The 15079-nt window shown below is 42.4% G+C and overlaps 1 protein-coding gene across 7 annotated transcripts in view; it reads left to right on the top strand.

The window, feature by feature from the left end:
• COL20A1 (collagen type XX alpha 1 chain) overlaps positions 1-15079 on the top strand; it is a 295073-nt gene that overhangs the window by 32037 nt on the left and 247957 nt on the right. For 6 of the 7 annotated variants that reach the window (XM_063959238.1, XM_063959233.1, XM_063959236.1 and 3 more), the window contains exons 5-15: positions 1161-1277; positions 1758-1889; positions 10425-10580; positions 11477-11596; positions 11679-11843; positions 11979-12143; positions 12231-12403; positions 13205-13334; positions 13581-13723; positions 13816-13939; positions 14019-14155. In XM_063959238.1, coding sequence (XP_063815308.1) covers positions 1161-1277; positions 1758-1889; positions 10425-10580; positions 11477-11596; positions 11679-11843; positions 11979-12143; positions 12231-12403; positions 13205-13334; positions 13581-13723; positions 13816-13939; positions 14019-14155 — 1562 coding nt within the window. Of the gene's footprint in view, positions 1-1160; positions 1278-1757; positions 1890-10424; positions 10581-10816; positions 11083-11476; positions 11597-11678; positions 11844-11978; positions 12144-12230; positions 12404-13204; positions 13335-13580; positions 13724-13815; positions 13940-14018; positions 14156-15079 lie in introns of those variants that run through there. The other variant, XM_063959239.1, reaches the window with a different exon arrangement.

The following is a 15079-nucleotide window of genomic DNA, read 5'->3' as shown; positions in this document are numbered from 1 at the left end:
GACCACCGTCATATTACTGATGTTGGACAGTATGACTGTTATGAGGTGCAGTCTAATGGCTGTGAGGGGAAGCAGTGGTCTACCTGCTCTAGCCTGGCGGGAAATTAGAATATAGAACATTACACTTGTGAGAGGTCTCGTTACCTTACCTATTGAACCACCCTTGTATTTACCAGCTAGAGATGCTTATTTCCGTTGCCATGGACACAGTTGTTTGTCTGACTGATACATAAAAACATGACAGAAAAATGCAGAAGCCGCCTGAAAGATTGCCAGGTGTGCGTGAAAGGGTTAATGCACGCATTTAGCACTACATACCCATGTTTTCAAACTACAGTGGAAAGGCTCACATTTTCCTTTTACAAGGACACCTGAAAAATTATAGTAAATGCTAATGGTTTATGTGTTATACACATGTGAAAGAGCTCTTTAAAAAATACACTTGAAATACAAAGGACAGGTTGTGCTCTTCAGCATACCTCCCAACATGACCCTCTCCAGGAGGGACAGAATGCTCTGCTCCTGGACTTTTCTCTTCATTTATGATTGCCATCCCCCGCGCTGAATTCCCTTTCTTATCCATTACCTGTTCTAAACAGGTGCCGGCAATCACACATTAAGAGAAAAGTCCAGAAGCAGAGCATTGTGTCCCTCCTGGAGAGGGTCATGTTGGGAGGTATGCTTCAGTAATAGTAAATATCTTAACAGAAAGATGTTTCATGTGTACAGTGGGTGACTGACTGAAGTAGAGTGGGTTAATTAGTGAGGTACTGTTTTCACCTATACTTTATCCTTTGATGCAGGATGTGTATATAATAAGGAATGCAAGGCAGCTATATTGTGCAGTTTGCTTTCCAGGCTGCAAAATGTATGAGGTAAAATACAAAACAGAGGTTTCTGCATTACTTCTCTAATTCTGAGCAAGGTGGCAATACTGTATTTGTCATTGATAAAAAGCACTATGTGTGTACTGTATGTGCCAAAGTTTCTGGAGGTTTGTAAAATGATGACTGAGACAGAAGCCACTGCAGTTGTCCTCTCAGGCAACAGAATGGTTAAATACATTTCTTCTTTTAGGGAAATGCTTAGAGGGTTTATGAAATGTGTTCATGTGAATGTTCATAACCAATTAAGTCCTTTTGCCCCTTGTATAATTGCAGTAGAGAATTTGAAAGCTCAAGTCAATAATGAGAAGAAGAAATCAGAAGTGACTCCAATACCGAGGATCTTAGAGATGGAACCCCCCTCACCTTCAGAGAGCAGCACAACCGACACAGGTCAGCATTAGTCGAGTCTGTCAGGAAGGGAAAAAGGAAAGCTGAGGCTCCCTAGTTAGAGCTTTGTACTTCCTTATCTACAATACAGTAGATGCCTACAGCTGTGATGGAAATAGCAATAAGCTCTCATAAGCACTGCCCTCTCTACCCTATGTCTCTTCTCCCACCTTCTTGTCTACCACCAACGTACTTGTGAAGTTTCTGCTTATATTTTATTTGTGTGTGTTATGATTTGGCTTTCTTTCATTCCATGTCCCTTGTAGGGAGCAATAGGTTAGAAAAAGCATGCACTATAACAAATTGCTAACACCAAGATAGGATAGGACAATATTAGCTCTACATTTTCCTAATGCACATGTAGCCTAAACCTGGTGAAGTGTCTCATGTTCACGTTCTCTTCTTTGAATGAACCATATATGTAGTTGCCTGGGATGTAAAGAAAAGAAAAGACAATGTTTATGTATTTGTCTTTCTTACTAGAAAAGGAGCAGCTGGTCACCCTAAGCAGTAGATCACAGGGCTCTGACGGAAAGCGGACTCCTAAACCTACCCAGAAAACGTCTGCTAAAACAGAGAGAGAGGAGTCTGCTACACTGGGTGCCCCACGAAAAGGTAATATGGGTCCAGCAGTGTTTAATCATCTATAAGATTGCCAAAGAGGCATATACATAAAGCCTACAGATGCAGCATAATTTTATGTATCTCCACTATGTAACAACAGCCAAATGCAGGAGGTTTAACAGTCCACTTTATTCTCTGTGGAGACTGCAGCCTAATCACAATTTTACCAAGCTCTAAAAATTATACTTATGGCTTTTAAGAGAAGTGGGGGGGGGGGGGGGGGAGGTAGGGGTAAATGGGTACCAATTGCCTGGGCTTGTTGGCGGAGCTCTGGCAGAAGCCTGATCTGGTCAACTGCTAAGAAGACCATTGTCCTCCTTTGCAGCATTACTGAAGGAGACTAACGCACCTCCTGTGCGACTGCTGGCACCCTCCGGTGCAATGGCTCGTGCCCCCTGTGAAAACTATTTTAATTTTTTTAAGAGGGATGTGAGTAAACCACCACAGAATGGACCATGTCGCCTTAATACGTTGGCCCATGGCCCTGAGTATACTATAGCTTTTCACAGCTTGGTCCCAATACTGCCACCTTCAGATGGCGATAGCTATTTTAAGCCTATGGAGGCAGTTTCTTGTGGTCCCTTTCTCACAACCTCTGTCCAGCGCAGGAGTATCACAAACTGGCACTGTGCGCATGTCAGTAAATATGGAGGAGTCTTTCAAAAACACAAAACACTCCTCAAATGTACCAGAAAGTATTTCACTGGGACAGAATTTTGTTGATAGTGCTGTCTCTTCAGAAATTGTTTGTACATAGCCAGGATCATGTAAAAAATGATTGCCGCTTCAATATAGACTGAAAAAGTGCAGCTCTTCTGTGATTTTTTTTTTAATACATAGGCCCCTGAATCAGAGGATCTCAAACGTGGTCCTCAAGGCCCAGGTTTTCAGTTTATCCATGCTTGGCCACAGGCACCATACTTAGCACCTCGGTCAATTTGAATTAACCGTCTGTGTTGAGCCTTGGCTATATCTAAAACCTGGAACATTGGGTGCCTTGAGGACTGCGTTTAAGAACCTCTGCTCTAAATACTTGCTGCAGTTTCCCAGAATCTAATAAACAGAATGACTTGATACCTCTCCAAGGAATAGCGTGAGACTGAAGCGCTGCTTCTGGCTTTTCCCAGCACCTGATAGATATCAACCTCTCTCTCTCCTGTGTTTAATCTCCCAAACTCCATTTCTCAGTTGTATTTCTATGTCCCTGCTTAGTCCTACACTAATCATAAAAAAAGTTGTACGAGATTTTACATATCTAATTATCTGCAAATTGTTAGACCAGAACTAAATCTCCAGCTCTGCAAAAGAGGAACTATGAGGTTCTCTGATGATACAAGATATAAGGTCAATACATTTATTACCTGTAAGAAATAATATCCATTTGTGCACCCAATTAAGAACATCACCTGGTGTTCAATAAAACATGAAAGTTGAAATACTGGCACGTGTGTAAACAGCTTCCTGTGTTCCTTTTATTTCATCCAGCAGCAGCTGTATTAAATTATCAACTAAGCATTAGCATCAAAGGAGAGGAAACTTTGGCAGCACAGACGTTTTATTGTATCATGAATCTGTGTTCCTCTCCCAAAAATCAGCTAAAAGCATTGTAATCAATGTTCAGTATCAGGCAGGCGTAGCAGGTACCATGCACATTTTGTACTCGCTGGCTTGTCAAACTGCGCGTGAAGGGTTTACCAATGATCTTTTCCTAACCATACGTGTACTGTGTCAAGTCTGTTATAGGGATGATGAAATGACCTCATGCTTACACTGCACAGTTCTAGTTATCCAATCCTGCACAGCCCTATAAGCCAGTAGAAATATGCCTTCTGCCTGTTAAATCATGTTTAATAGCGAGGAAAAGCTGTAATATATGAAAGTACAAAAGGGCAGCACAAATCCCACTTTGTGGTACTAGTCTGTTTCGGCATAAATACATCTACGTTTTGAAGAAGCGCCTGGATTTTCAAAGCAATTGGCAGGATGTGAAATTTAGCATCTTCTGATGGGAGTTTTGCAGATCTAAGGTGTCCCTGTATGAAGCCATCCAAGCGTATGAATCTCCTATTTATGTACTAACATGCAGAAATGAGATTTCATTTTGTGGGACGAGATTATTCCTACTGGATTGACAGGGCGGCCAAGGAGTATGAAGGCTTGTTCTAGCTTGATTGGGGACTGAAAAGCATTTTCTTTCCCATGCAAGAGGGTAAATTTACTAAACGGTTTTCAAAAGTGGTGGTGTTGCCTGTAGCAACCAGATTCTTGCCTTATTTATCAGGGGAGTAGGCAACCTGTGACAGTCCAGCTGCTGTAGAATTACACATCCCAGCATACCCTGCCATAGTTTTGCTTACCCTTGATTTATCTGGTACATTCTAGAGAAAGACAGCTGGCTTTTGAATAGTTGCTATAGGTAACACCTACAATTTTTTAAACCCACACTTAGGCAAATTTACGTTTTGATGATACTGTATATATATTAAAGAAGTGGTCTGGAAATGTTACTGAAGGTTTCACTTATAAATCCTTTCTACAGTTTTCACTGTGCTCAGCAATCAGATCCGCAGTCCAGCAAAAATATATGTGCACACTGGTATTCTGGCAGCAACTACAAATACCAGTATGTGGGTGTGTACCTATAAACGTAGTAGGTGGTCAAGTTGGTTTAAATTATGCTACATTGCAGTGCCCTCAGTTCACATAAGTACATACTGTAGTGCCACAGTGATTTCAGTTTACATTATACCACTCTAGTGCCCCATTTCATATTATGCTACACTGTAGTGGCCCCAGTACACATTATGCCACACTGTAGTGCCCCCAGTTTACAGTATGCTACACTGTAGTGTCCCCAGTTCACATATATACCACACTGTAAGCCCCCCCGGTTTACTTTATGCCACACTGTAGTGCCCCCAGTTCACATATATACCACACTGTAAGCCCCCCGGTTTACTTTATGCCACACTGTAGTGCTCCAGTTCACTTAATGACACATTGTAGTCACTCCAGTTCACTTTATTGCACACTGAAGTACCTCCAGTTCATTTTATGGGGGAGATGTACTAAAGCTTGGGGAATGATAACGTAGATATAGATAAAGCACAGCCATTCAGCTCCTAACTGCCATGTTACAGGCTGTGTTTGAAGAATAACAGAAGCTGTTTGGTTGGTGGTTTATCTCTATCTACTTTATTACTCTCCAAGGCTTAGTACATCTGCCCCTATGCCACACTGTAGTGCCTCCAGTTCACATTATGGTACATTGTTGTGTATGCTGTTCACAGTGGGCACCATGGACAGTGTAATGGTTAGCATTACTGCCTCACAGCACTGAGGTAATGGGTTCGATTCCCACTATGTTCCTAACTGTGTGGAGTTTGTATATTCTCCCCATGCTTGTTTGGTATATAAATATCTGGTAACAAATAATTATGGCACATTTTATTGCATCCAGTTCTCGTTATTGCACATTAGTTCACATTTGTCAGACTCCGGCTTACTCTGCTCCTGAACCTTGTCTGCTTCCATCCTCTCCTTTGATCTGCTGTAATCCTCTGCAAGGTGGTGGGCTGTTAGACAGGAGCAAGCTACAGTACAAACTACTTGTTATGATCTAGTGCATGCGCCCCGGGTGCAGGATTTGAAGGGGTGCCGAGGAGTTACAGATGAGGAGGTTTTTTTTTGTTTTTGTTTTTTAACCGGCAGTGCTGTTCTGCTCCAGTGATACAGCAGACAGCTCCTGGGGCAATTTTCTCTTAGACACAACTGTCTGCCCGGACCGACAGCTGGCTCCAATGCTGTGCAGGTGAGCTCCAGTACCTGGGATCTCTCCTATGCCGGCTACTGTCTTAAACTCTCTTCTGTGCCATGCAGTACTGTGACTAGCATGCGGTGCACCCTGCAAGCTATAGAAGTGAGCTGTTAGTGCTGTGTTTTTCAGCAGACAATGATCCAGGCTTCCTGTCCAGCACCAACCAATAACAACCTGCTGGCTACACACCATTGAGAGGACACGCTGCTCCAGGCTTTTGCTTGTTAACAGGTGCAGTTACCGATGTTACAGAAAGCAAAGGCTCACTTTGCTAGCTATCCACTTGACAGTGGAAACTAAGAGCCTGGACAACCTCCAGCTCTCACAGAGTATCACTACAGCAGCTTTGTGGTGTGTTTAAGGGGTACATTTACTAAGCAGTGATAAGAGTGGAGAAGTGAGCCAGTGGAGAAGTTTCCCATGGCAACCAATCAACACTGAAGTAACATATATAATTTGCATACTATAAAATGATACAGAGCTGCTGATTGGTTGATGGGGACATTTCTCCACTGGCTCACTTCTCCGTTCTTATCACTGCTTAGTAAATGTATCCCTAAAGACTGACTTTATTATCGGCACTGTGCTCTCAGTTAGCCGTATAAACCTCCGCTTTGCCTCCCATATGGGGATTTGGTGTAGCTTATAGGGGATGTAGTGTAGTGATGTAGTGTACCATTTAGGATATGTAGTGTAGTAATGTATTGCAGTATATATGGGCATGTAGTGTAGTGATGTGGTGTAGCATATAGGGGGATGTAGTGTAATGCTGTAGTGTATCATGTACGGAATGTAGTGTAGTAATGTATTGCAGTATATAGGGGCATGTAGTGTAGTGATGTATGTAGTGTAGTAATGTATTACAGTACATAGGGGCATGTAGTGCACGGATGTGGTGTAGCATATATATAGGGGGATGTAGTGTAATGATGTAATGTACCATATAGGGTATGTAGTGTAGTGATGTATTGCAGTATATAGGGGCATGTAGTGTAGTGATGTAGTGTAGCATATAGGGTATGTAGTGCAGTGTATAGGGGTATGTGATGTAGTTCAACGTGTAGGGGATGTAGTATAGTGATGTAGTGCAGTGGATAGGGGAATGTAGTGCAGTGATGAAGTGTTATGATATAGTGCAGTGATATCGTGCAATGTATGGGGACACACAGGGGGGGCATGTAGTGGAACACGCTGCTGGGGGGCATGTGACGCTTAGGGCATTTGGGGCACGTAAGGGAATATTGTACAATAGTATCCCCTTTTTTCAATTATTTTGATAATCTGATAATTTTAGTCTGACAGGGTTGGGTGGTTTGTTTGCTTGCTTATTTTTATTTTTTTGAGTGGGGGGGGGGGGCAAGGGACTGACTTGCCCCAGGGGATGAAGATCCTAGTTTCGGCCCTGCCAAGTCATTGGATTTAAAATTTGCATAAATTGCAGCTGTACATGTGCCACATTGACAGGATTGTGCTTTCAGCCCACATTAAAGCACGCCCCTCTCAGTCAGGCACATGTGATTGGACAAATAGAGGATTGCTCAGAACCTGTGCTTTTTCTCACCTGACAGCCCAGCTGACCTGGAAGTTGAGCCTCCACAGCACACAAAAAGAATGGGTCATTGACCTTCCGGCAGGCAAGTTTCGTAGCTGACTTTCAGAATGGGGCCCCACTGCGAACTGGTGGTGAGCTCCATGACCGGCCTCTCGAACACTTGGGGCTAGATGCATCATCGCCTGAAGAGTGATAAAAATGGAAAGTGATAAACTACCAGCCAACCAGCTCCTGTCATTTTTCAAACACAGCCTGTGACATGGAAGTTAGGAGCTGATTGGCTAGTACTTTTTCTTTCTACATTTTATCACTCTCCAAGCGATGATGCATCTGTCCTCTCATCCCGGTGTTGATTCCCTCCCGCCGATCGCTGTTGTGTAGCTGCGGTAAGCACAAGAGTAACACAGCCTGTGTAACACTGCTACCACAGAGATTGCTGGGATCATTCCCCTGTGACAGAAAACTGGCCCCTAAGGGCCCTAATGAGCTCTACTAGCTATCAGCATAAATTAATGTGCCACACTGCTGATATACGGTACCCAGCAGAGCAGGACATTGCTACTGATACACCATTGTTTTTGTGGTAAGAAATCTATGAAATTACTGCTGGCAGTGGGGCTACGTGGGACTATATACCCCACACAGACTATCTGGATATAATCAATTAAACTAAAACTATACTATATATACAACAGACACCACTTGGAGCAGCTATATTATTGCTCAGATCTATTGACATTTGGAGCGGTTTTAATATGCCTATACAGTATTTATTGACACAAATTTCTGTTTAGAGAGTCTTGCACAATTACTTTTCCAATATTATTCAATTGAAGTCGGAACTGCCGTCAAGTCAGAAAGATGGCAGTTTCTGACTTTTTTTGGTCGAACCAGGATTCGACCTATTCAATGGAGCTGCCGTTTTTCAGACTTGTTGGCAATTCAGACTTGTCGAAAACACGTGGATTGGCGGATTAGCCGCGGATCCACATGTTTTGTCGAATTAGCTGCCAATTCCAACAGTTTTTTGGCCTGTCGGAAACGGACAAAACCAGTTTGATATGCCCGCTAATTGAATACTGCACTGTTGGATCCGTTGGAGAGGATCCGACGTGCATTGAATAGACACAAAGATTATCTGGATATACACCTATACAGTTAATTTACCATAGTCAGTAACATAGCTGATTACCTGGAGGAGAGACCGCAACAAAGTAATTGAGCCTAGCTACTACAGTATGTGTCATTTTATTTGAACTGTTTCTTGTTTTATGGATTTTATGTGCTTAAAGAAGCACTGTGCTTTATTTGGAACCATCAGTCTTTTAATCATTTGCTCCAAATGCTCCAAGCGCTGTCTTCTGTTGTGTTCTGTAATTTGCAATATATAAACTGCACAGAGGTTTATCACTAGACAGCAGCTGGAATATATTGATTTATAAGCATACTGATTATATTTGTTATTTTATTATCTTTACCAGTGCCATTGTTCTAACACTTTTATCCACCCCCATGTGTGCCTCCCCAGCCACTGATCTCACCGCATGTCACTGCTATTTACATATTTCTTACAAGAAGGACATTCCTGGTTCGTTATACCCAGAGTTGCGAAGATTTCAAAATATATCCCAAAGATACTATCCTGCTGACTGTCTTAAGTGAATCATGGATCATTACAACCACCCGTCATGTTATGTTTACTGAATTTGATAGGTGTACTTTTTTTTTTTTTTGCATTGTAAATAATCATTTAAAATATTATCTCCAAAACCCAGAGTATAAGAATAGATGGTAAGAAATGTATTTAACATGCAGAAAAGAGAGAATTACATGGTGCAGTCAATCAATGCAGACTAATACGGATATTTCCAGTAATACAAATTTCCAAGAACAAATCATGAAAACATTGGGTGGAGTATATCTCGAAAGCAGGGACTGTTTGCAAGCTATCCTTATACCACTGTCCTTATCCAGGTTTCTTCTCACAAGAGTGGACTCTAAAATATGTATATCACCCACTCTCATTTGTCTTACGCACCTTGGCCCTCATTCCGAGTTGATCGCACCAAACATCTTTTTCTGCTGGTGCGATCAACTAATCTCCGCCTATGGGGGAGTGTATTTTAGCATAGCAGGGCTGCGATCGCTTGTGCAGACCTGCTATGCTAAAAAAGTTTCCTGCTAATGAAGACCAGCCCTGGACATACTTACCCTCTGCGACGGATCCAGCGATGATGGGCTCAGCTTTGACGTCAGACATCCGCCCCCCTATGTTCGCCTGGACACGCCTACATTTTTCTTACCACTCCCCGAAAACGGTCTCCAACGGTCAGTTGACGCCCCGGAACGCCTTCCTGCAGTCAATCTTCTTGCGATCGCTTTTTCCGCTATCAGCGTCGTTGACCGGTGACGGCGCGCATGCATTTCGGCCCTTGTGCGTGCGCAGTAGTGACCCAGTCACAGCTGTGCAAACGAAAGCACGCTGCAATCGGGTCGGAATGACCCCCCTTATCTTCTGATATTACTGGCAAGCTTTATGTGATCCTTGTGTGTGAATATGTTTGTGGCTACCAACTGTTTTACCTATGCTTATAGGGACAATTACCTTATTTTTCCCTCTTCATTTGTGTTCTGTGCAGGGAAGTAAACATCCAAGTAGTATCTGCTTGTTTTGTTCTGCATTTGTTTTTCTATAAGAGAGCGTGTTTCTTTACTCTCAGCAGGCAGCCAGGACTGGCCCTCAGTGGTCCCTTGTGCTTTGCTTCTACCTATCCTTACCCTCCACACTCCTCCCCTCTAAACAAATGTGCAATGGAAATTTCTTGTTCAACATGGAGAGGGCTGGTGCACACAAAGTTTGTTGGAGCCTTGGAGGAATTTATTAACACACATAGGAAGAGATCTTATCTAGAAAAACAAAAAGTCTTGGTGTCATATATTTGACATTTTAAGTGCTGCTTGCAATAAACACTGTCACAGAATGTACTGAGTTTTTTCTGTATAGATCTTTATATAACTTTTTTTATAATCTCAATTGAATAAATCATATGCAAAATCTTAAAAAAAATAAATAAGTTATTTACATGTTAAGCATGTAGGCAAATTATTATATTTCCATGCATTTTACTGCATAATTATTATTATTTTTTGTCCCCAGGATCAATGCACCAATGTGATACAACACTAGAGTGGGACATTGTGTTACTTGTTGACAGCTCCTGGAGTGTAGGACGCACCAACTTCAGGCTTGTGAAAAACTTCCTGTGGGGAGTGCTGAGCCCCTTCCACATTTCCCGGGACAAGATCCGCATTGGTACAGTGATTAAATTCTGTTATGTGACCCAGAGGGATTCAGTGATGAAAAATGTTTAGCCCACTTGGGATCAGTGACTAGTTGCACTCATGATTTGGAAAAGCATGTATCAGATACTAACTTTAGAAGAAGAGCCTGATAAGTTGAAGAAATTTGATAAATGAAGGCAGGAGCTGAAGATGGGAAAGTAGGAATAGATGAGCTGGAGAAGGAAAGAGGAATAGTCGGGAGCTGTTGAGGAACAAGGAGGAAAGGATGGGAGTTGGAGATGGCAGAGAAGAGATGAGGAGGACAGGATCTGGGAAAGTAAGAGGTGGACGAGACAGGAGCTGGAGAAGGACAACAAGAAAATGAAACAGGACTGCAGGAAAGAGGCAGGAGTGGTGCAAAGAGGTTTCGTTGGTAGAGGATAGAGTGAGAAGCAGGACACAAGCTGGAAATCTAAGAGGGGGAAGAGACAGGAGCTGGAGTTGGCAGCAGAGGGAAAGCAGGAGATGGAGAGGTAAGAGACCAAATAGTGGACAATAACTAAAATACAGAGGCTGGAAATGGACAAGGTAGTAAAAAAAAAAACACAAAAAAAAAAAACAACAGCATTAAAAGGGAACTAGGAACTGAAAAAGGTGGAAGATTCCGAATCTAAAGCAGTAGAAAGATATATGGAAAATTGTTCCTTTAAATAAATATAAGTTAGGAACTTGGGGGAGAGGTATCAAACCTACTAAAGAGAAACTGTATGGGCAAATTGTTCACTCTACCAGGTTTGGTGGTAGTACATTACCCATGTGGTTTATTATTTTATATGGGAAACCTAAAGTATTTATACACCAGTAAAGGTGTAAAAATATATTTTTGTGCTTATCTTTTTCGGTTTGTCTTCTCTCTGACCCCTGCAGGTCTATCCCAATACAGTGGAGAACCACAGACAGAATGGGATCTGAACATGTATTCTTCTAAAGCTGAAGTATTAGATGCCATAAAGAGGGTGAAATATAAGGGAGGGAACACATTTACTGGTACGCAACAGGTGCAACTGAGGCCAGGGTGCATTTTGCATGTTCTCTAACCATTTTTAAAGATGTGTTTTTATATGGTTAGGTATGGCTCTCACCCATGTTGTGGAAGAGAATCTCAGAGCGGCTTCTGGGGCCCGGCCTTTGGCTGGAAAAGTAGTGATCCTCTTAACAGATGGGAAGTCCCAAGATGATGCAATCACGGTCGCACAAACTCTCAAACAGGCTGGAATATATATATTTGCTATTGGTATGTATACACAGAGACCACTTTTATATAAATAATCTACAAACAGGATGCACTCCAAAGACAATACACCTTGCATTATGGTTTGCACCAACCCATTAAGGGGCATTTGCTTATCTAGTTATACTGACTCCACAGGGGTGAAGAACGCAGATGAGTCTGAGCTGAGAGAAATGGCGTCAGTGCCAAAAGAGCTTACTGTACATATGGTACCGGACTTCCCAATGCTCAGCTCTTTGGTGGGAGATGTCTCCCGAGCTCTTTGCCTCAGACTGAAGGAGAGGAAGAAGGAAGCTGATCTTGGTGAGATACTTATGATAACAAATTTTCATTGAGACTTAGCTGTAATATGTGTCAAGGAGTCCTGTTATATGTGGATCTTTCATCTAGGGTCCCGCAATGTTGCTGTGCATGGAACCATTGACCCTCATCCTAGTCCCACACATCTAGTGGTATCAGATGTAACAGCTAAGAGCATGAGACTATCTTGGACCCCTCCACAACAACCTGTCAGGAAATACCGCATAGTTTACTACCCATCGCGTGGAGGGACACCTCAAGAGGTGGAAAAATAAATCTAATCTATATGTCATAAAATGCTTTCATTACCCTTGAACACAAAAATATCTGTAGAAGTTTACAGGTACCTTTCTTTCATAATGGAGAATCTTATAACTGACAAACTTATAACTGACATTCTCAAATGCGGTCCTCATTGGGGTAATGTATAGGTATATCCATGGCTCATCACAGATGGTTAAATCAAATTGACTGAGGTACTAATTAAGGCACCTGTGGCCAAACATGGATATACTTAAAACCTGGATCGTTGGGTGCCTTGAGAATCGTATTTGAGAACCTCTGCCATAAAGCATTGCTGGCCTAAACCCTTTGCTCTCTACTCAGTTTAACGCGGTACATACCTCTGTTTGCCCAGCTGTATTGCACATCTTCGTTATAACTATTTGGTCCAATTTCTCTACACTATGATGTGCCTAAAGTCTATCATAACCTCTGTTTATGTTCACTATTGGCCCCTGCTCTCTATCACAACTAATATATGGCTAGGGTGTATTCCTCCTCCGTTTTCTTAATTTTCTATGTTCTATCATTTTCTGACCCAACCCTTTCTTAACCATCTTCTACCTCTGCACTGTACTCTCTGAGGTTGCTCTCCTGCTTTCCTCATTTTGCTAAGCTCAGTTATAGTATGTTTATATAATATAATGGTAATAGTTCTCTGTCACATCCTGTTTATCCCAAGTGTCTCACTACCTCACCTCTTTCCACCCTTTCTCCGTCTGTTTCATTATGTCTATTTACAGCTTTGGAATTGCCTTCTTTATCCAATTATTTCTTTTCAGGTAGTGTTAGATGGAGATACTTCCTCTGCCGTTCTTATGAATTTGACCTCTCGTACAGATTACCTGGTGTCAGTGTTCCCCATTTATGTCAGTGGTGTTGGCGCAGGACTTCGTGGAATCACCTCTACCTGTGGGTGCCCACTCAGATCAACATCTCTATGGATACAGTTGTCTGCAATACTAAACAACGCTTGAGATACTAGACCATGCTTTGCAATACTAACCCATGCTATACAATGTTAAACAATCCTCCTCTATGCTATACAATGCTCTATTAAATGACGGTCAAAATTCTGCAAGCTTCTGTGCTTTCTGTTGTGCTGACCATACTTGATCTATTAGCTTCACAATTTTTTGTTAATCTCTTCCCCTCCAGTGCCAATCTCAGTTCCCCGTGCTCTTATGGTGGATCAGGTGGCAGACTCCTCCATACAGTTACATTGGCAACCATCAGAAGGAGCCATGCACTACCTTGTGACATACTCAACAGAAAATGATCAGGGGGTAGAGGTGAAAGAGGTAAGGTTTCATGGATATGGCGATCACGTTTTCCACTGTCTTACATTATCCTCATATTGGGGACATATTTAACACAAATAGTTATTTTCCAGGTTAAGGTGGGAGACACAAAGGTACTTGTGTCTGGTTTGTCACCGAGCACCTTGTACAGTGTGACTGTGCTAGCTGTATCTGGAGATGAATCCAGTGACCCTGTAACGGTACAACAAATGACAGGTAATTTCTGCAAACTGAAAAGTACCAGGCCCCAGTCAAAAATAAAGATGTCCATTTAGTAACTTTAAGTGTTTTACAGAACCAGAGCTCCGAAATCTACACTTCACTAACGTCAGTCATAGCTCTGTCACTGTGCACTGGGAGGTGATGCCTAGTGTTGGACCACTCCAGCGTGTCTCATATGCACCTCACACAAGAATCACTGATAGCAGAGAGGTTAGTGTACAGCGTCAGCCCTGTGGCCTACAACACAGACTATAATCTAACTCTTATCTGTATGCAAATGAGGCTGAACAAAATAACATAAAATCATATTTGAGCAAAGATGATATCAGCAGGCCTCGGAAACTACTCGCAGCTAATCCTTGCATGACAGTCTCAATACTCCTAAATTATCCATTGCCAAAAGTAACGCTACTCATATAGTGAGTCATCCAGCTCTGGAAATGACACAAGGGCTGTTCCCAAATGCTGTACTTCTAAATAGGAAGGATACTTTAACCCATCGCTGCAAGTGCACTTATCATATGTCTTTTATATTATATAGATTGTGGGGGAACTATTTGACAATTTAGTCTTCAACCTTAAATAGTCTTTCATGAATGTTTTCCTATAAGTTCAGCATATAGGGGCATGAACACTTATTATACAAGCTAATAGGCCCTACACATTAGGCGATATCACTGAAAGATATGAACGATCTTGTTCATAAATGAATGAGAACTCGTTCATATCGTTCAGTGTGTAAGCATCAACGATGAACGATGCGCGGCCCCGCGCTCATTCATCGTTGGTGCCGGATCACTTATACGTGCAGGCCAATATGGACAATCTCATCCATATTAGCATGCAGGGCTATGGGGCCGGGTGATGGGGGGAGTGAAGAAACTTCACCCCCTCCCCCCGCCCGTAACTGCCCCCCCGCTGCTTGGTCACCTGCCGGCCGTTGGGCACCTCGGCGGCATATCGCCTAATGTGTACGGCCCTTAACAGTTACCAATCTTATCCTCTCTGTACTATTTTCTCAAATTAAGGCTTATCTCCGAGGATGGATAGCATAGGGGCTATATGGCTCTCTTTTACACTACTTCCTTATTTGCTAAGGAGCAAATGACATAGTTGCATCCCCTGAGGGTCACT

This window comes from Pseudophryne corroboree, chromosome 3 (genome assembly GCF_028390025.1).
Source record: "Pseudophryne corroboree isolate aPseCor3 chromosome 3, aPseCor3.hap2, whole genome shotgun sequence".
In the NCBI taxonomy this organism is placed as follows: domain Eukaryota; kingdom Metazoa; phylum Chordata; class Amphibia; order Anura; family Myobatrachidae; genus Pseudophryne; species Pseudophryne corroboree.
Note: the sequence above shows the minus strand (reverse complement) of the source record. Positions and strands in the feature narration are given on the sequence as shown.